The sequence below is a fragment of the Dromaius novaehollandiae genome, chromosome 17 (assembly GCF_036370855.1).
Source record: "Dromaius novaehollandiae isolate bDroNov1 chromosome 17, bDroNov1.hap1, whole genome shotgun sequence".
In the NCBI taxonomy this organism is placed as follows: Eukaryota; Metazoa; Chordata; class Aves; order Casuariiformes; family Dromaiidae; genus Dromaius; species Dromaius novaehollandiae.
In genome coordinates this window covers 4,095,958-4,114,506 of record NC_088114.1, presented here as the reverse complement: position 1 = coordinate 4,114,506, position 18,549 = coordinate 4,095,958, and the positions used below count along the sequence as shown (strand labels likewise).

Below are 18,549 nucleotides of genomic sequence, written 5' to 3'. Positions count from 1 at the left end.
GCAGTGCCCCAGCTCACGGCTTGTCCCCGGGGCTGCCGCTGGGCCCTGGCCTCCTACGGGCTCAGCCTCCCCTGAGCCAGCTCTCCTGCCCGGTCCCCCGGCCACCGAGACAAACCGCAAACTGCTGCAGCTCAGGAGCCGGGCGCTAGTGAACACCCCGGAGCCCAGCGCCTGCTGTGAGCTCGGGGCACCCTTTTCTCGTATTTCTACCTCCAGCCTGTTCAAGGGCGCTTTTTCTGCATGCAAGGACAAGGAGGAATTTTTCTCTTTCACAGCTTTTCAGTAGTTTCTCTTTCAAAGCTGAGAACTTTCTCTCTCGCCACACGAGGCGATGTCGCCCCTAGCTGCTCCCCCTCGGAGGGCAGCCGGCTCCCGCAGCCGCTGCCCGGGACGTCCTGGCTTCTAGCGAGAGGCTCCTTGGCCTTGAGCCCTGCCCTGGGAGGAGGGGGGGGCCCAGCAGCGGCTGCCACCCCAGCCCGGGAGCAGACCCCGGGGCGGAGAGAGAAAACGCCGGAGACGGGGAAAGGGGCCGCACGCGTGAGCGTGAGCTGCCAGCGGTGGCAGATGCTTCCTAAGGGGGTACGCAACAGCGCTGGGGTTTGTTATTTTGCTTTGCGCTTGCTTACTGCACATTGAATGACTGTTTTTTTCCATATTTCTGATTTCAAGAGGCCGTGCTGTTTCCCCGGGAGGGCTGCACCGTGGCAGGCACTGCCGGCAGGGTCGAAAGCGCCTTTCCCGGGGCGGCTGCTGCCCATTGCTTTCATTAAGGGCTCGCAGAAACACACTTCTACAAAGCTTTTTTTTCACCTGATTTCCAAGCGCCTGTAATGGCAGCGTTTCCTGGTGGTGTGCTTAATTTCCATGGGTTTTTCCACGGTTTGGGAGACGAGGCAGCGTTTATCGGCTGCGCTTCTCTCGCCAGCGGCTCATGGGCCCCCGCTGCTGGGCACCGGCTCGGTGCTGCTGGCCTGGCAGGGGGTGGGACTGCTTTCCCTTCGTTACGTTGCCACTGCTTTTTTGTGTTTTTAATAGTTATTTAGTGAAGATTGCTCTCAGTATTGTGGTTTTCCCCTGCCCACACATCCAATAAGGTGGTGGTGGGGGGGGTTTGTGGGTTTTTTTTTTTTTTTTTTTTTTTTTTAAAGTCATTAGCAAACTGGATCCTGTAGAGCAGGATGTCTTGCTAGCGTCCCAAAATAAACCTTTGCATACACAGCTTTTAAGTTCTCTCTCTCTCTCTCTCTCTCTTCCCCCCCCCCCTTTTCTTAATGTCTGCTACAAATAGCAAATATTTTCCAAAAGTAGTGCGGTTAAGGAATGGGCAGTAAGCTTAACTTTGGTATAAAAAAAAAAGCTTTAGAACATAGGTGGCACTTTAAATGGCTTTTTAAAAAATGGATATGTTTATTAATATTTATTTTTACTGTTTATTTATATTTTATTTTGCTTTTTTTTTTTTTTTTTGAGAGTGCGTACATGCTGACATGGCTTGTTTTACCTGTAGCCTCTATCATTAGTATTGCTTTAAGTAAGCAAATCCTAATGAAATACAGCAGCGTCGCTAGCCAAGTCACGTTTACCTATGCTTTTAAAGCCCCACTTTACCTTTGCATTCTTTAAATTTTAAACACAGCCGGGACTCGCCTTCCAGCAGTCAGCTGCCAACGTTAGCGGGCTCGATTAAGCAGTACTTCCATTATGAAAGTTTGCATGTGGTTGGGAGAACCTCATTCTCCCAGCAAATGAATCCTTATTCCTGCCTAGAAATAGCCAGAAAGCTATTATGACAAACAAAAAAAACCCCAAAATTATATTTTTTTTTATATATATATATAAAATATAATTATATATAATATATATAAGTGTGTGTGTCTGTGTGTGTGTGTGAGAGAGAGAGAGAGAGAGAGAGAGAGAGAGAGAGAGAGAGAGAGAGAGAGAGAGAGAGAGAAAAAACTATACATATATATGTATGTATATAGATATATATATTTTTTTCTTTCTTTCTTTTTTTCTTTCCTCCTCTTGAAGGGCACCTAACGGCTATGCAGTAAGCCCAGGGCAGCAGCAGCACTGAAGCCCTTGTGTGCCGCGGTGGGGTTTGCCAGCAGCATCGCTGCCGGCCGTGCCCTGCAGCAGCCGGGCTGTGCCCCCCGGCAGGGAGCCTGCGCTGGGGTGACATTAAAAAGCTATAGCACTACTAAGACGGTGTGGCCTTGGCACTGCCCCAGCGGGCAGGCGCGGGTGAGCTGGCCCCGGTCACCCAGCGCAGGTGCCACCCCGTGCCGGGACACCCTGGGACTGGCCCCAGCTGCTGGTGCTGCCCGGCTCCTGCTTTATTCCAGGGGTTTATTGCAAGTGGGTGGCTGGGTGCGTGACGTGCCCAGGTGCGACGTGGCAGGCGCAGCCACGGCACTCACCAGCTGGTGCCCGGGACCGGAATGCAAGGGTTTGGGGCTTTTTTTTATTTTTTATTTTTTCCCAACTGTGTGCATATACATATGTATGTGTGTATGTGTACGTGTACGTGTACGTGTGGTCATTCCCTTGCTGCGCAGCAATGCACGGGTGCTCCTTGTGTTCCCAGGCCCTGGATGCAGGTGCCCGCAGCTGCTCTGCATTTCACTGCGCTCAAGAAGCGGCAGCCGCCCTGGCCCTGCACCGAGGCCGGTACTCAGGCACCACGGCACGGCACACCCAAGGCCCTGCTCCTCCTGCTTCCCCTCCGCGGCATCGCTCCAGCCTCCGAACCCGGCAAGCAGGAGGCCCCGGGGAGCTACCGGCCAGGCAGCGTCGCCGCGAGCCCTGGCGAGGTGCTGGGGCAGCTCAGCCCGGGTGCCATCGCTAAGCGCGTGAGGGCGGAGAAGGGGCTCGGCAGCAGGGCTTCAGCAAGGGGAAAGCGTGCTTAACCAGCCGGAGAGCCTGCTACGATGGGCTGACCGGCCGGGTAGGTGAGGGGAGAGCAGTGGCTGGGGGCTGCCTTGACTTCAGGAAGGCTTTCGACGCTGTCGCCCCTAACAACGTCCTCATAGGCAAGCGCAGGACGCATGGGTAGATGAGCAGGCGGCTTGCGAACTGGCTGAACAGCAGCGCTCGGAGGGTTGTGATCAGCGGTGCAGAGTCTCATTGGAGGCCTGTAGCTAGTGGTGTCCCCCGGCGGGGGGGTGGGGGGGTGTCAGTACTGGCTCGGGTCTTGTTCAACTCATTCATCAGCGACCTGGAGGAAGGGACCGCGTGCACCCTCAGCCAGTTTGCTGATACCAAGCCGGGAGGAGCGGCTGATACCCCACAGAGCTGTGCTGCTGTTCAGAGGGACCTGGACAGGCTGGAGAGGTGGGCAGAGAGGCACTTCATGAAGTTCAACATAGGCAAGTGCAGAGTCCTGCACCTCGGGAGGAATAACCCCAGGCACCAGGACAGGCTGGGGGTTGACCTGCTGCAAAGCAGCTCTGCAGAGAAGGACCCAGGAGTCCTGGTGGACAACAAACTGCCCATGAACCTGCAATGTCCCTCTGTGGCCAAGAAGACCAGCGGTATCCTGGGATATGCACTAGGCAGAGCATTGCCAGCAGCTCGAGGGAGGTGATCGTCCCCCTCTACTCAGCCCTGGTGAGGCCACACCTGGCCTACTACGACCTGTTCTAGCTCTGGGCTCGCCCGCGCAGGAGAGACAGGAGGCTACTGGAGCAAGTCCAGCATGTAGTCGTGATGATTAAGATGCTGGAGCATCTCTCCTCCGAGGAAAGGCTGAGAGCTGGGGCTGTTCAGCCTGGAGAAGACTGAGGAGGGATCTTATCAATGCATATGCATATATGACGGGAGGGCGTAAAGAGGATGGGGCCAGACTCTTCTCAGTGGTGCCCCGTGATGGGACGAGAAGGAACAGGCACAAACTGAAACACAGGAAGTTCTATCTGAACACGAGGAAAACCTCTTCCCTGTGAGGGTGATGGAGCACGGGAACAGGTCACCCAGCGAGGCTGTGGAGTCTCCTTCCCTGGAGATATTCAGAAGCTGCCTGGACACAACCCTGGCCAATGGGCCCTAGGGGACCTGCTTGAGCAGGGGGGTTGGCCTAGATGGTCTCCAGAGATCCCTTCCAACCTCGAGCACCCGGTGGGATTAGAGCAGGTTAGGGCACACAGCGAGCCGATGGCTGGGACTAGTGGGGACGGTCCACTCCCCCCTTTGGGAGCTATTTGGGGACAGCTCCCTGGTGGCACCCGGCCCTTCTCCAGCCAGAGGAGAGGGGGGTTAATGCAACCCCCCCGCCCGTATTTTCCATTTCCGTGTGGCACATGGCTGTCCCCGGCCCCGCTCACCACCGCGCTGGCTCAGATCCCCCCCGGCCGTGAGACACGCGACGCCAACCCAACTGCTCCGACCAAACACGGCAAAAAGTGTATTTTAAATATGCTGCTTTAATAATCTACGGCTTGGTAGTAGTTCAAAGAGAAGATACAGTATTTTTCTTAGACCCAAGTGTCTCTTCCAGACACTAATTCCTTATTGCTGCAGACGTTTCGACTTTTAATATCCCATGGCTCGCATAGGCCACAGTTATATTTAATTCTACTAATTATCTTAAATATAAAACATAATGGAAATGATCCCCTGACACTGCTGTAGTAATAAAAAATAGAAAAGAAAAAAAATGTTTGTATCCTTATTGCCAGTGTGTGCTAGTAACTGCTTTTTCTTTCCCTTATAAAAGCCCTGCTCCTTGCGCCAGGTAAAGCTAAATTGTCCCTCGCCTTTGAGAACCGATCCCACGCAGAAACAAAGTTATTCCTCAGGCTGAAAAAGGGTAATTAAAAAAACAGTCGCAAGAAAAGATCAAAAAATTCCCTACTTTAAAAACATTTCACATTTCTTTAAAAGGAACCCGAGCAGTACAGTAGAGAGCTACATTGACTGAGAAGTCCTAGTGCTGATAAAATTAGGAAAAAAAAAAAATCAACCCAAACCAACCCCAAGTTAAATTAAAGAGGGAGAGCTGCTCCGAGAGGCCACGAGCGGACCGGCGCGTCCCGGCCCTGCTGCCGCAGCTGCGAGGAGCCCGGCTGTCCTGCTGCTAGGAATCGGTGTAAAAACCCCCAAACCCCGCGATCCCCCCGGGGTGGCGGGAGCCCCGCGAAGGCAGGACGAGCACCAGCCCCGGCGCTATCTGTTTAAAACACAGACGTAAGAGCGTGGCGGCACCGAGGCCCAGGGACCCCTCCGACCCGGACGGGCCGGCGGCGAGGAGCGGCGCGTGGCGGAGGAAGGCAGACCCAGCCGCCCGCGGCGCTGGCTCCTCTCCCTCCTAGAAGTTTGCGACGTGAGCCTGGAAAAGGCCGGCATCTTGCTCCAGCTGGAATGAGAAAAGGGAAGGAAAAACATATAAATATATATTTATGTGCATTTTATACATATTCATACATTATATACATATTTTATACAATTCTATATATTTATATGTATTTTATATGTAACTTATATATTGCATGTGTTATACATTCATGTATTTTTGTATATAAAGTATATTATATATTTTTTAAAATATATTTTTATATACATACATACATCTCTCTCCACACGTCTGTACGCACAGGCACAGCGGTGCCAGCAGGCCCTACCTCGCCGTCCTGCTTCTGCCGCTGTCCGGGTTTCTGGGCCAGCGGCGGCTTCTTCAGGATGCCCCGGCGGGGCGCCGGCGCCGGCTTGGCCTCGTCGCCCTCGTCATCGTCCCCGCCGCAGCCGCCGGCCAGGGCGTAGTGCCGCCGCCGCAGCTCGCCCAGGCGCAGGCGCTCCCCCTCCAGCCGCTTCTCCAGCTCCAGCACCTTCACCTGCGCCGCGAGCAGCCGCCTCAGCCCCGGTGGCACCCGGGGGGGTGTTTTCGCCCCCCCTCCAGCGCTCGGCGGGAACGGGGAGGCCTTACCTGCGCCTCCATCTCCTCCTTCTTCAGCTTGATGAGCGACATGCCCGAGAAGTCCATGGTGTCTGTGGGGAAGAGGCGGCGGTGAACAACATGGCGGCGAACGACGCGGCTTCCCGCCCAAACCCAGCCGCGCCGCCCCGGCTTCGCCGAATCTCACCTTTCTCCTCGATCTGCTCCTGGCCTGACCTGGTGGAGGCCACCACGTTGGCGGCCATCTCGTTGACGCCCCGCGAGCACTCCTGCAGCTTGCCCAAGTTCCTGCTGCTCTTGTCGGCTTTCACCTGCGAGGAGCAGGGGACGCCGCCGCCATGTCACGGCGGGCGCCGGCGCGGGCGGCTCGCGGCCTGACGCGGGCGCGATGGCCGCGGGCGGGGATGGCCCCCGCCGGGGAGCGCGGAGGTACCTTGGAGGCAGCCACCAGCTGGGCGGTGCTGGCGGCGATCTCGTGGGAGCAGACGATGAGCTCCTCGTACTTGCCCGTGCGCAGCACGACGCGGTCCGCCGCCTCCCTGGGGGCGGGTGGGAAGCGGGGCGGTGCGGGAGGCGCTTGCCGCGGGCGAGGGCCCCGGGGCGAGCGACCCGCCTCCCGCCACGCCGGCCTTGGAAACGGCTTTGTCCGTAATTAGAGCTCATTTACGGACCAAACCACTCAACCCTCCCCCCCCACCCCGAGCCTGAAATTTGGGCTGTAAAACATCAAAGCAGGCTCGCACACCCGTGGCGAAGCCCACGAGACCTTCAAAGGTTCGTATCGCCCGTCCCAGCGAGCCCCGCGTTGCCCCGCAGGGACACGGGCCGGGCCGCGGGCGCCGCGCGGGGCCGGAGGCGGCCGGTACCTACACGAGCTGCGTGGCGCCCCAGCCCACCGCCTTGGAGGCCGAGATCAGCCCCTCGGTCCAGCGCGAGTTCTTGGCGTAAAACTCCTGCGTCGTTGCTGCCCCCTGTCGTCACGAGGACATGAAGGCCCGGGTTAGCCACGAGGCCTCTAACGCTCATCTCCGAATAGGCACGAATATAACAATCCACACATTAGAACCAGTTTCAGTAGGTTAGTTACATCAGTGGGTTTTACTCCCTGGATTCGGTCCTGCAAGACGCAGGACTGCCGGTGCAGGGCCGCAGCGGTACGGACCCACAGCACCAGCAGGAACTTTCCAAAGCCAAAAGACTTGGAAAACTGAGCCAGAAAGCAATGGCAGGGGCACACCTCAGTGCTCCACGAGCTGCTTTTACGGGTCTGCTCAAATTTGGGTTGAAAAGCCTCACTTTAGAGCCCCGAGTCTGCCAATTTGGTTTAAAGCAGGCAGGACTCTTGGCCATCATCTTGAGATGGACAAAGCTTTGTAAAGGCAAGAGCAGGATCTGCTCAGCATGGAGCTATGTGTCTCCATCAAGGTTTCCCACAGTACCACTAACACCAGAAAATGTGAAATTCAGCTGATGTTTCTGCAAATCACGCAAAATCCTCCCATATTTCACACCAGTGCACAGGGAAGAGTGGAGGGGAGGACTTACCCGGCCACTTTCTACTATCTCCTTCTGCAAGCTTGTGGATGTCATTACAAGAAGTCGAATTGCCTGGATTGAAGAAAAACGGATTCTGGTGTTTGCCAGGGATTTATACTGTTGGGTTGATCTTGCCAACAGTGATGAGTTAGAGTTTTGCACAGTTTTTGCTCCTCTGAGAACAAGCCCAGTGTCTGCAGTACTGACCTTCATCAGGTCTGTGCAGGAGTTCAGGATTCTGCAGAAAAACAAAGAGAAAAGTATTTAGCATCCTCTGACACCATGTTCAGGAAAGGAAGACTTTGGCCCGAGTTAGAAAAAGGGCTTTCTGCGGAGACCAGCCAGCGTGCAGGTTGCTCTGCAGAAGCACACGGAAGGTAATGGAGAAAGAGAAGCCATGGTCAAGTGGCTTGGACGTTCAGCATCAAGAAGATGCAGCACCAGATATCAAGTGAGGCTTTGGGGCAAAACACAGACCAGCAGGTATGAGAAGGACATACTTTTATAGCCACCATGTAACGGACATGCTGCACAAGCACGATTTGCCAGCGCTGTTTTACAGCCATGCAGACACGACGGTGTCGCAGGCTGGCCAAGCCTGCCTGCGTTAACCCTCTTTGCTCACCTCTCGTTCACCTCGAGCTGGACACCAGAGCTTTCGTTCCTGGCCTGACTCATCATCTCCTGTAGGGACATGCAAGAGGAAGAGTTCAATGCCACGTCACGGCAATAACTAGGCATGCTAGAGGCGGAAAAAAGGAGACACTGGGGGATAAAAGGAAATTTTTCCCCCAGGGCTCACTGTTTTGCCTCTTTGGCAGCCTGAGACATCTCAGAACCCTGTCATGGACGGGCGCCGTAAGTCGCCAGCTGGTCACTGCCTCTGCCCAACGGCACACACTGAGGGTTAAAACACACCAGCCCAACAGCTTCACCTCACCTCTATCCGCCTAACAGCATCTTCGATAGCTGCCGAGGTAGAGGCCATCTCCTTCTCAACCATGTCCCCCAGCTCCTCTTGCTTGATGTCCAAGCTCTTGGGTCTCAGCTCCTGCCGAAGGGGGCAGGAGACAGCAATGAGCCGAGGGAGAGAAGAGAAGAGTGTTTATAAGGAATAAAACCCAAACAAGGTATTAGACTCCTCTCTTCCTCCCAAATAAATAAGACTACAAGACTAGCGTTCTGCACACAGCTGGGATGGAGCACGTCTACTGCCACCACGCGGCAGATGTCACCAGGACGGCAGAGGTACGATGTGTGCAGGTCTCCAAAGGACTCGGCAGAGCTGCTGGTCTCTAAATAGGATTTTCATGGAAAAGACTAATAGGGGCTTCCAAATCTCAAAGTTGGGAGGTTTTATACTGCACTGCATTAAGGCTCCTACCTGGGCCAGCTGGAGGATGCCCTGGAGTGCCGTCCGGACGCCCGCCAGCTCGGCCCGGCTCAGCGACTGCCGGTCCGTCAGCTCGCCCAGGTAGTCGAGGCTCCGCTGGCCGCAGTCGCGGCAGGTCTCCGTCAGCCCTGGCGGAGAGGAAGGGTCGGTGCCGGGTGTCCAGGACCGACGGTGGCGGGAACCCCCCGACCGGCGGCGCGGGGGGATCCCATGTGGGGCCCCAGCGGTGAGGGCGAGCTCCGCGGGCGATTTCTCACTCACGGTCGGCGTGGTCCGGGGGAGCCAGGCGGGACGTGGCGCTGCCGTTCACGATGGTGTCGGCGGTGAGGTGCGAGAAGAGGGCCAAGGCCCCCACCAGCCCGGTGGCATCTGCGCGACGGGAGCATTGGGGTCAGGCGCCGCCAGCCCGCAGGCTGCAGAAAACCCCCTCGAGGGTGCTCAAAAACCAGTGCAAGACCTCAGAAACATCGGTATTAGCCCTCCCCACTTTGTATTTAAACCACTGGCAAAAGCGAAGCCCGATGCAAACGCAAGCGAGGTCGGGGCGGGCCGGCGCGTACCTGCGGCGGTGGCCACGTAGCGCGCGTGCCCCTTCTCCAGGGCGCTGGTGGACTCCAGGGCCGCCTGCGCCCGGCTGAGCAGGTAATCTGCAACGACACGGGGGCCGGGGAAGGGCTTCAGGCCGCTTCCCTTCTCCGGAAGGTGACGCGATGGCGGTCGAAGCGGCTGCCTACCTGGGGAGCTGGTGCAGCAGATGTGCAGCGGGTCGTCCAGCTTGGCCACCGCGTCCCGCACGACGGCGGCGGCCTCCCGCACGGCCTCCTGCAAGACGCCGAACTGCTCGTCCAGCAGCTTCTGCTGCAGGCGCTGCTCCTGGTTGCTCTGCGGGGCGCACAGGGCCACATCACGAACGGGATTAGGAGAAACCGGGCGCCCCGGCTCCCACCGCCCTCCTGGATGCTGTCACCATGGGGTGCAAGCCAAGTGTGTCCATGCGCTTCGCTCTACCTTCTCCAGCAGCCGCCCGTGCAGCTCGCGGACCTCGCCGGCGGCCCGCTCGGCCTCCCGGCTCTGCTGCAGCTCTTGCTCCCGGAGCAGCCCCTGCGCTGCCAGCAGCTCGCACTCCTTCTCGCTCGCCGAGCGCCGCAGCAGCTCCTTCTCCTCCTGCAGGGCCTCCACCCGGGCGCCCAGCTCCGAGCCCGCCTGCGGAGACCCGCCTCAGCCTCGCGCGCCGGCCGCCCCGCACGGCGTGGGGGGCTGAGGACGTGCCCAGCTCGTGACGCAGCGGCCGGCACCACGGGGCTGGGATGGGGCTCGGGGACGCGCCGTGCTGCTGCGAGATGGCTGGAGGTGCCCGCTGCAGGGGCTCCCGGGGCTTCGAGCGCTGCCTCGGCAGAGGCGGGAGTGCACCCGCACCGCGTCCCCACGCGCGGCCGGCCGTGCCGCGTCCCCGCCGGCGTCCCCGCGTACCTGCTTGGCGTGGCTGAGGGACTGCTGGGCCTGGCTCAGCTCCTCCTTCCGGGCCTCCAGCTCCTGCCGCAGCTGCTCCAGCTGCAGGCTCTGGTCTTCCAGCTGCAAGCGCACAGCAGCGCGCGGGGCTGAGCGGCCCAAGCAGCGGCCCGAGCAGCGCCGCGGCCCCACGCTCAGCAGGGGTGGCTGGGGGTTTTGGGGGACGCCCGAAAGGGCTCGTTTCCGCAGGGCAGGGGGTGCAGGAAAGCAGCCCCCAGGGAGCCACGGCACCCCAACCCACACGTTTGGACCGCGGTGTTTCGGGGGAAGGAACGGCGGGTCCGGACAAACAGGGGATGAAGCATGCATTGAATACCACCCAGAGGCAGGGCACCCATTAAACAACGCAAGCGTAGCTCTTGCCTGGATTAGGACAGATTGAAACCAATGAGCATCCCTGAAAGCACGCTATTTGCAGGGTCCAAATTCCGTATCCTGACCCCATTTTGGGGGCTGCGCAACGCTCCGTGCTCTCCGCGGCGCTGCCGGGAGCCCGGGCCGGGGAGGGCAGGCTCACCTTCATCTCCGACTCGCGCTTCACCTGCTCCACCTGGAAGGCCAGCTGCTCCTTGACGCGTGCCACCTCCTCCTGGCTCTGCTGGGTGACCGTCAGCTGCTTGGCGGTGTCGGCGTTCTGCGCGGGAGACACACGCGTGTCACCGGCCTCTCGGAGGGGCTCAGAGCAGGTAACCCACGCGGGAGAACCATTTTGTGACTCCTTCAATCCCGATTCGGCCAGTGGGCGATATTTTGGAGATCGCCTTTCTCACGGCATCCATCCCCCAAACGCCAACCAGGGGTGGGCGGATTCAAGGCCAAAGAGGGTCCCTGGGGTCGGGAACCGACCCCGGGGAGGGACCGAGAGGGCTCAGGCTGGACACGCAGAAGCCGCCCCAGGGGGGACGGAGGGAGAACCGCAGCGGCCGGTCCCTGCCCGGCCACGGCCCCCGGCGCACCTTCCTCAGCAGCTCGGCGTGCGTGTTGATGAGCTCGCTGTGCTTCTCCTTCAGCTTGGCGTAGCGCAGCTCCGTGGCGCTGGCTTTCCCTGCCGGGGCAAGGGGACCGTCAGCGGCCGCCCCGGCGCTTCCCGAGCGCCCCGGGCTGCGTCCTCCGCGGACCCGAGCCTTCGCCTACTTTCGGCTTCGAGGTAGAGGCGCTGCGAGCGGTCGCCGTCCTGCTTGGCCCGCTGCAGCCGCTCCAGCTCGTCCCGCAGCTGCTCGTTGTCCACCAGCGCCTTCTGCTTCTGCTTGCGCTGCTCCTCCACCTCGCCCTCCAGGCTGTTCACCTGCGCCTTGAGCTGCGTGACGTAGCGCTGCGCCTGCGCGCGGGGTCCCGGCGTCAGGCACCCGCCCTGCGACGGCTTCGCACGGCCCAGCCGGGCGAAGCGGCCACGAGACGCGCCAGAGACCTCTCCGCCGCCTGGGCCACCGGGAGCCTGGTCCAGGCACCGGCAGAGACCGCGCGCCGGGCTCGTCCCCCGCAGGGCTTTACCTCCAGTTTCATTTTCTCCATCTCCGCGCGAAGCATGTCCACCTCCTTCTTCAGGCTCTCGATCTGCGCGTCCCTGCCGAGAGAGGTGGGTTCACCCCCGCGCTGCAGCCGGCCGCCCCTGCCACCACCGTCCCCCCTTACCTGTCATCGCGGATGCCGTTGGGTGGCCTGAAGGTTTGCTCGAATATATCTGAGGTGACCTGGAGAAGGCAGAAGGCACCAGGTAAGCCCCCCACCGCCCAGGTCCCACCACCCGGGTCCCACTGCAGGTCCCACCATGCATCCCACTGCCCATCCCATCACCTGGGTCCCACTGCCTGGGTCCCACCAGCCATCCCACTGCAGGTCCCACCGCCCATCCCACCACCCGCGTCCCACTGCAGGTCCCACCATGGGTCCCACCGCCCATCCCACCATCTGGGTCCCACCGCCCATCCCACCACCTGGGTCTCACCGCAGGTCCCACCACCCAGGTCCCACTGCCCGTCCCACCACAGGTCCCACTGCCTGGGTCCCACCAGCCATCCCACCACCCGGGTCCCACTGCAGGTCCCACCATGGGTCTCACTGCCTAGGTCCCGCCATGGGTCCCACCACAGGTCCCACCACACAGGTCCCACCATGGGTCCCGCTGCCCATCCCACCACCCAGGTCCCACCACCCGGGTCTCACCGCCTGTCCCACCAGCTGCTCCACAGCAGTGGCCGTGCCAATCTCGATCAGCGTCTCCGGCTCCTCGTCCTCGGGGGCTTCCTCGGGGATGACGACCACCGGCTTCACGTGCTCGGCCAGCGCAGAGGCCTGCAGGAAGTTGGGGGGGCTCTGCCGGGAGGAGAGGACGCGGTCGTGTCTCCGTGGGTCCCGGGGACCCCCGCGGGAGCCACCCACCACGGCGAAGCCGGCGGTACCTCCGGCAGCCGGGGGATCTGGATGAGCCGCTTGAAGTACAGCATGTCGGACGCCCTCTTGAAGAAGTTTTTGAGGCTGGAGAGGAGAGAATAGCCGCTCGAAGGGGAGCCAGGAAGGAGGGAGGGCTGCCGGGCGCCCCGCCGGCCCCCGGGTACCTGCGAAACTGCTCGTGGAAGCGGTCGCGGTGCCCCTGCAGCGTGTCGGCCGGCAGACCTGCAGCGAGCGGGGAGAGGCGGCGGCGGGGCTCAGCCGGGGCTGCGGGGCCGGCAGCAGCGCGACGTGCCCGCCGGGGAGAGGGGGGCCGGGGGGGGGGGAGCGCTGCACCCAGGGGAGGCGGCGGCGTGCAAAGCGAGCGGGACTCACACGAGTGCAGCTTGAACATGAGCTTGACGGCGTAGTGGTAGAGGTGGCTGCAGTCCTGGATGACCTGGATGAGCGGTGCCAGGCGGCACTGCACCGCCGACATCTGCGACACGGCCGCCGCCGCGCTCAGCTGCCTGAACACTGCCGGGGGCAGAGGGACAGGGACGGCGACGGGATCGCCCGCGCGGCCCCCGGCTTTGCTCCGCGGCGTTTGATCCCGCCGGGGGGTCGGGACGGGACCCCCAGCGCGCGCCCCGGCTCCGAAGCCCCCGGCCGAAACCCCGCTTGGCCCCCATGCCCTGCTCGCGGGGCAGAAAGGCGGGGAATTAACTGCATCAATAAGGAATAAAACCGGCGTTTCCCAAACGTTTCCCCGCGGCCACCTCCGCGGGTCGTTTCCCAGCCGGATTTCCCCACCGAGGCTCCATCGCCCAAGCCTCCGCGTCTCCTCCGAGGCGGAGCAGGAAGAACCGCGGCCGCAACCCCATTCCCGGCCAAAGAGCGAAACTGTTGCTCAAGCGCCCGGGGCGGCGCGGCCGGCCGCCTCACCCGACTCCGACAGCTTCAGCTCCCAGTCCAGGTAGTCGAACAGCTCCACCGTCAGCTGGAAGCTGCAGAACAAACCACCCCGTCACCTGCCGGCTCTGCCCGCGCCGGGGCCTTTCCCCCGCGGATTCACGGGGCTCGGCACGTTCGGCCGCCGCGCTGCCGGGACGGCGCGGCGATTCCCAGCTCTGTGCCCCGTCCCCAGAGACGCTGGAGCTTGCAGCCCCGCTTGCAGCCCCGCTTGCAGCTCTAAGAGCAAAAAGCCTCCAAAAACCACGCATGGGGCTCGATCCCGGCGGACAAGGAGGGGTTTCAGCCCCTGACAGCTGCTTTCCCCCCCGGGGCGCATCTCGTGCACGGGACAAGACCAGCCTTTCTGCATCATGCATCTCCCTCCCCGGCTCACATGTTATTCACGTCGGTCCCCGCCGTCTTTTCCAGCACCTCGTCCGTCACTTCGAGGCCCGGGGGGAACTCAGGGTGCTTGCAAAAGAAGAAAAACCCTGCAGACGCTGCTAATATTTTGGGACATGTCTGCCCGCGTCCCCGCCTGCCAGCAGCGCGGGGCACCACGGGGACATGGGAACATGGGGTGCAGCCACCAGTGTGTTTTGGGGCAAGGGGCTGCCGTACCTTGATGTGGAAGGAGATCTTGGTGAGGAGGAGGCGGGCGTAGATGCTCACCAGCTGCCCGTACCTGTCGTGCAGGTGGCCCTGGGGGCAGCGAGGCGGGGGGGACTGCTCAGTGCGGCGGGCGCAGCCCCCCCAAAACGCCCCGAACCCCCGTGGGGACCAGGCACCTCCTCCGAAAACTCGGAAAAAAGACCCAGATGGCCTCCGGGCTTACCCAGAGGTCTCCCGTCTCCCGGATGTTGCTCCGATACCTCTGGCAGTCCTGCAGGACCTGGGGGACAAGAGCAGGGGTTGCTACGGGCAAAGCGCTTTTCCCGGCAAGGAGGCGGAAAACCCGCCCGGGAGGCGTTTCCCGACCCCCCGAAAGGCCGAGGGCGCTGGGGAAGGACCGGCCGCGGGGCGCCCCGGCTCCGGCGGACACTCACGTTGGGGTGGCCATCGCGCAGCACCTTGTGCAGGACGTGGCAGAACTTCCAGCTGAGGATGGCACTGCTGGGCAGCGGCAGCCCGATGGCGTAGGACCAGAAGGTGAAGGCGCCCTTCTCGTGGTGGGTCCCCAGGATGATCCCTGCCCGTGAGTCAAGGCCCGCCGGAGACGCCGGAGAGCAGGACGCGCCGGCCACGTGCCTCATCCCACGTCCCCACCTCGGCCAGACCCTCCTCCCCCAGGCACGGCGGGGACGGACCCTGGTCCTCCAAAAGTCACGTTAGAAAGGGGACTGTGCTCCCAGCCCTGAGCCACGTAGGCCACCCCCGAGATGCTGCACCTGCGTTTATCCCATTTATTCCTCCTTCCATTTATTCCTCCTTCCATTTATTCCTCCTTCCATTTATTCCTCCTTCCACTTATTCTTTTCTGGTTGCACCTTCTCCCCTCCAGGACCCACCAGCTCGCCCTGCAGTTCCCTGCTGCAGACGTTGAGATGGCCCCTCACCACGTTTGCCCCTTCTTCGCGTTTCTACCACCGCCGCGAGGACGGAGGAGCCCCCAAGCCGGCAGCCCCGACCGAGCAGAAGCCCCGCGCCGGCGTCCCACTGGCAGTGGGGCCGGGGAAAGGATACTGCGGGCATGCTTCTCCTTCACCGGCGCCTCCTGCGCGTTGATGGCCTTGCTGATGCTGATGGCCTGCGGGGCAGAGCGGTGTCACCGTCCCTGCTGCGGCACCGGCCGGGCACCGATGCTCCCATTTTGTGACACCCTCGTGGCCTCTGCGGCCCCAGGCAGGACGGAGCGGGGCTGGGGCCGTCACTAGCCCGGGCTGCAGCCCCCCGGGCGGCTTCGTCCTGCCGAGCGGCCGGGGCTGCAGGACGAGCTTTTCCCCCCGCCCGGCATTTTGGATGAGCAGGAGCCTGAGCGGGACGGGGACAGTCGCCCTCCCGCCCCCGGTGCCGCGGCGCGTCCAGGCTGGGCCGAGCCCTCGCGTACCAACCCGGTGACTAAAGCGGGGATCAAAGCGCCCCGAGGAAGCGTGCGGGCTGCATCCACCCTCTCTCTCCAGGCTGCCCGTAATTACGGTGCCGGCGTCGCCGCCCACGGCCCCCCGCGCCCGCTGCCCGGCCACGAGGCCTCGCGACGCTCCCTTCCCGAAACCTGCTCTCCCCTAAAGCAGCCAAATCGCACCCAAAAAACAACTCGCGGTACCTCCCGGCGGGTGCTGCGGAGGGGGCAGCTCTTGCCGAGACCTCCTGCCCTCCCCGGGCGCAAACCCACGCGGAAAACAGCCAAAAGCCGGCGGAGGGAGGAGGGAAAACGCTGCCTCCGGCCCGGCCTGGCCGGCAGCCGTCCAGCGCGCGGCAGCACTGGTGACACGATTATTTATCGGCGCTGCCCGGCTGGACAACTGAAGGAGACGCGTCCAGTAGGAACCGGAATGGCGAGTTTTCTTTTGCTGCTCCCCAAAGCCAGTGATCTCCGTTCGCTGCCGAAAGCGGCGCCTCGGCCCCACGAGGCCTCGCGTTGCCGCCTGCCTTTGCCGGGACTCAGCAGGGCGAAACCGGCCCGGGGATGGGGATGGGGATGGGGAAGGGGAAGCGGAGCGGGGCCGGACGAGGAAGCGCCTGCTTTTAGGCTGCCCGGAGACCCCCGCGGCCAGGCCCGACCCGGGAGGGGGCCATGTGCCGGCGGCCGCTTCGGCACGAGGCCGAGCCGCCTGCGAGGGGAAACCGAAGCGGTGGGAGGACGCGCCGGGAGGGCACCGGTGTCCGGGCTGGCACCACGGGCCGCTCCGCAACCCCGCGAGCCTCCACCGTCCCCAGCAGCGCCCGACACGGGCCGTGTCAGCCCGGGACGCGGCCGGAGAGGGGCTCGCGGTGCCCCCGCGGGGAGAACGCTGCGGGAGCCGCGGGGGAGGCGCCAGGGCCGGGAGAGCCGCCACCGGCCCGGACGCCGGGAGCGCGATGCTCGCGGCGGCGGCGCCGACGGGGCGGCTCGGCCCCCCCCGGCGGCTCCCCCCGCCGCGGGGCCGCTTCTGCTCGCTCCGCGCGGACACGGGGGGACACAGGGTGGACACGGGACACCGCGGCCCCGGCCCCGGCGCGGCCGCGCACCTCTCCCTGCCCGCCCGTGTTTACCCGGCGGCGGCGGAGGCCGCCGCTGCCCCGGGGCTGGCGGTCCCCGGCGCCCGGGCCGCGCTCGGCGACACGGGCCACGGGGGTCGCGACCGGCCGGCGCCCACGCGGCGGCGGCGGCGCGGGAGGAAGCGGCGGGGCGGGCGGCGGCCGGGACGCGTGCTCAGCGCCGGGGGCACCGACGGGGCGGCGGCGGCGCGGCTCCCCCCGGCAAGACCCCGCTCCGCCCGGCTGCAGCACCGCCCGCGGAACCGATCCCCCCCCACCCCCCCCACCGCGCCGGTCCGGTGCCACCGCCGCCCCCCCCCAGCGCTCGCCTGGCTCTTGTCGAACTGCTCCCGCTCCGCCTCCAGGCTGTGCCCGCCTCGGCGGCTCAGCACCCGCGCCGGCACGTTCTTGATGCTGTTCATGGCCGCGCACCGCGCACCGCGCACCGGGCACCGGGCAGGCAGCGAGCGGCGCCGCCCGCAGCCCCGCCGCCTCCCGCGGCCGCGCACTGCGCCGCGCTGCGCCCGCCGGGCACCAGGGCGCCCCCCGCGGCCGCGCCCGGCACCTGCGCGGCGCCGCCCGCCCGCCCGCCCCCCCCGCGCGGCGGGGAACCTCCGGCCGCGGCGGCCCCGGCAGGTGCCCGGCGCCGAGCCCGGCTCTACCGGACTTTAGTTCTACCAATGGTTTATCGCACCGTTAATGTAACTCTCTACTCTTAATAGTAAAGACTCCTCCTTTAACTTTCTCTACATACACCCTGCAAATACACACACAACATATTCAAGAGACTCGGAGCTTCTTCCCCACTTTCTTAGCCTTCCATTCGGGAAGCCACGTAGAAGAGGGCATCTCCGTCCCTGGGGAGAGCAGGCTGCGCTGGAACAGCTTTCCTTTATTTAATAGTAATTCAGCACAACCATACAATGGAAAGGGCACTCCCTGCAGTGCAATGTTTCCAAAAATAAGGCAGCCTTCTGAGCCGATACATGCAGCTTCAGCATCAGCACCAGCTCAGAGCACAGTGGATAACACAGTTTTTCTGCAAGTCACTTAATGCCTGAACAAATTAACCCCAATACTCTGCTTCTTCTAATTTCTGAGCGGCAAGTCCCCCGCGCACTGGCAGCGCAGGGAACTGGAGCGGGAGGGGGCCGTGGCAGCGATGCACCATCCAGGCAGGAATTCAAAGCAAAAACACAGCAGCAAAACAAACACAGAACAGCAACAATGCTAAATCCGAGGGCTCGTCTTCCAGTCTGCTTAAGTCTTCTTATTGCATCACTTTAGCAGTTTTAAATGCTGACTTTAACCTCACAGTACAGCATTGCCATTCTAACTTCACAAGGGCAATTCAACATGTTTCTCCAGCAGCGCTGAACACGCCGAAGCCGGAAAGCAGAGCTGACGCGAGGAAGTGCCGTGCATCTCTCCTGGGGGGCCACGCACCCGTTTCGCTCAGCTCGCGCAGCACCGGCAGCTGGGCGGCTCCAGAGCGAGCAGCACAGCCTCACTGCAGGGAACTTTTGCCGTGCCCACGGCAGCAGACTTGAGCACAGCGCCTGGAAAATTTCTTAGCAGGCAGAAGACTCCAACATGCTTTAGACACTTGCGTAAACAAGCCCTTCTCCTACAAAAAACCTGAGCAGCAGCGATTAGCTCCCCACCCATAAGCATCACAGGCAGAGGGGAAGTCTGCAGCCCGGGAGCCGTGATCAGAGTTGGT

General features: G+C 62.3%; 1 protein-coding gene across 1 annotated transcript; it reads right to left on the bottom strand.

Moving 5' to 3' along the window:
- Nucleotides 1–4,401: 4,401 nt before the first annotated feature.
- On the bottom strand, nt 4,402–17,376 carry HIP1R (huntingtin interacting protein 1 related). The gene is made up of 32 exons (XM_064521996.1): nt 17,156–17,376; nt 15,333–15,396; nt 14,696–14,838; nt 14,485–14,541; nt 14,271–14,351; nt 14,044–14,120; nt 13,641–13,702; nt 13,092–13,232; nt 12,884–12,941; nt 12,728–12,803; nt 12,492–12,641; nt 11,961–12,019; nt 11,820–11,892; nt 11,463–11,646; nt 11,285–11,373; nt 10,846–10,962; nt 10,290–10,391; nt 9,828–10,022; nt 9,554–9,701; nt 9,380–9,466; nt 9,081–9,188; nt 8,811–8,947; nt 8,367–8,477; nt 8,052–8,110; nt 7,634–7,664; nt 7,436–7,498; nt 6,761–6,861; nt 6,324–6,429; nt 6,078–6,201; nt 5,921–5,982; nt 5,619–5,828; nt 4,402–5,353 (listed from the first exon to the last, which is right to left on the bottom strand). The coding sequence occupies exons 1-32, from the start codon at nt 17,246–17,248 to the stop codon at nt 5,306–5,308; spliced, it is 3,216 nt and encodes a 1,071-aa protein (XP_064378066.1). The 5' UTR covers nt 17,249–17,376; the 3' UTR covers nt 4,402–5,305.
- Between the last annotated feature and the right edge of the window lie 1,173 nt (nt 17,377–18,549).

What these genes read in the sequence shown, in the direction of transcription:
- HIP1R (XM_064521996.1), bottom strand. Translation starts at nt 17,248, where the DNA reads ATGAACAGCATCAAGAACGTGCCGGCGCGGGTGCTGAGCCGCCGAGGC. An exon ending in GCTGAAGCTGTCGGAGTCGG is followed by an intron (nt 13,233 to 13,640) that starts GTGAGGCGGCCG and finishes TGCCCCCGGCAG; the next exon opens with TGTTCAGGCAGCTGAGCGCG. An exon ending in GGAGCAGATCGAGGAGAAAG is followed by an intron (nt 5,983 to 6,077) that starts GTGAGATTCGGC and finishes TCTTCCCCACAG; the next exon opens with ACACCATGGACTTCTCGGGC.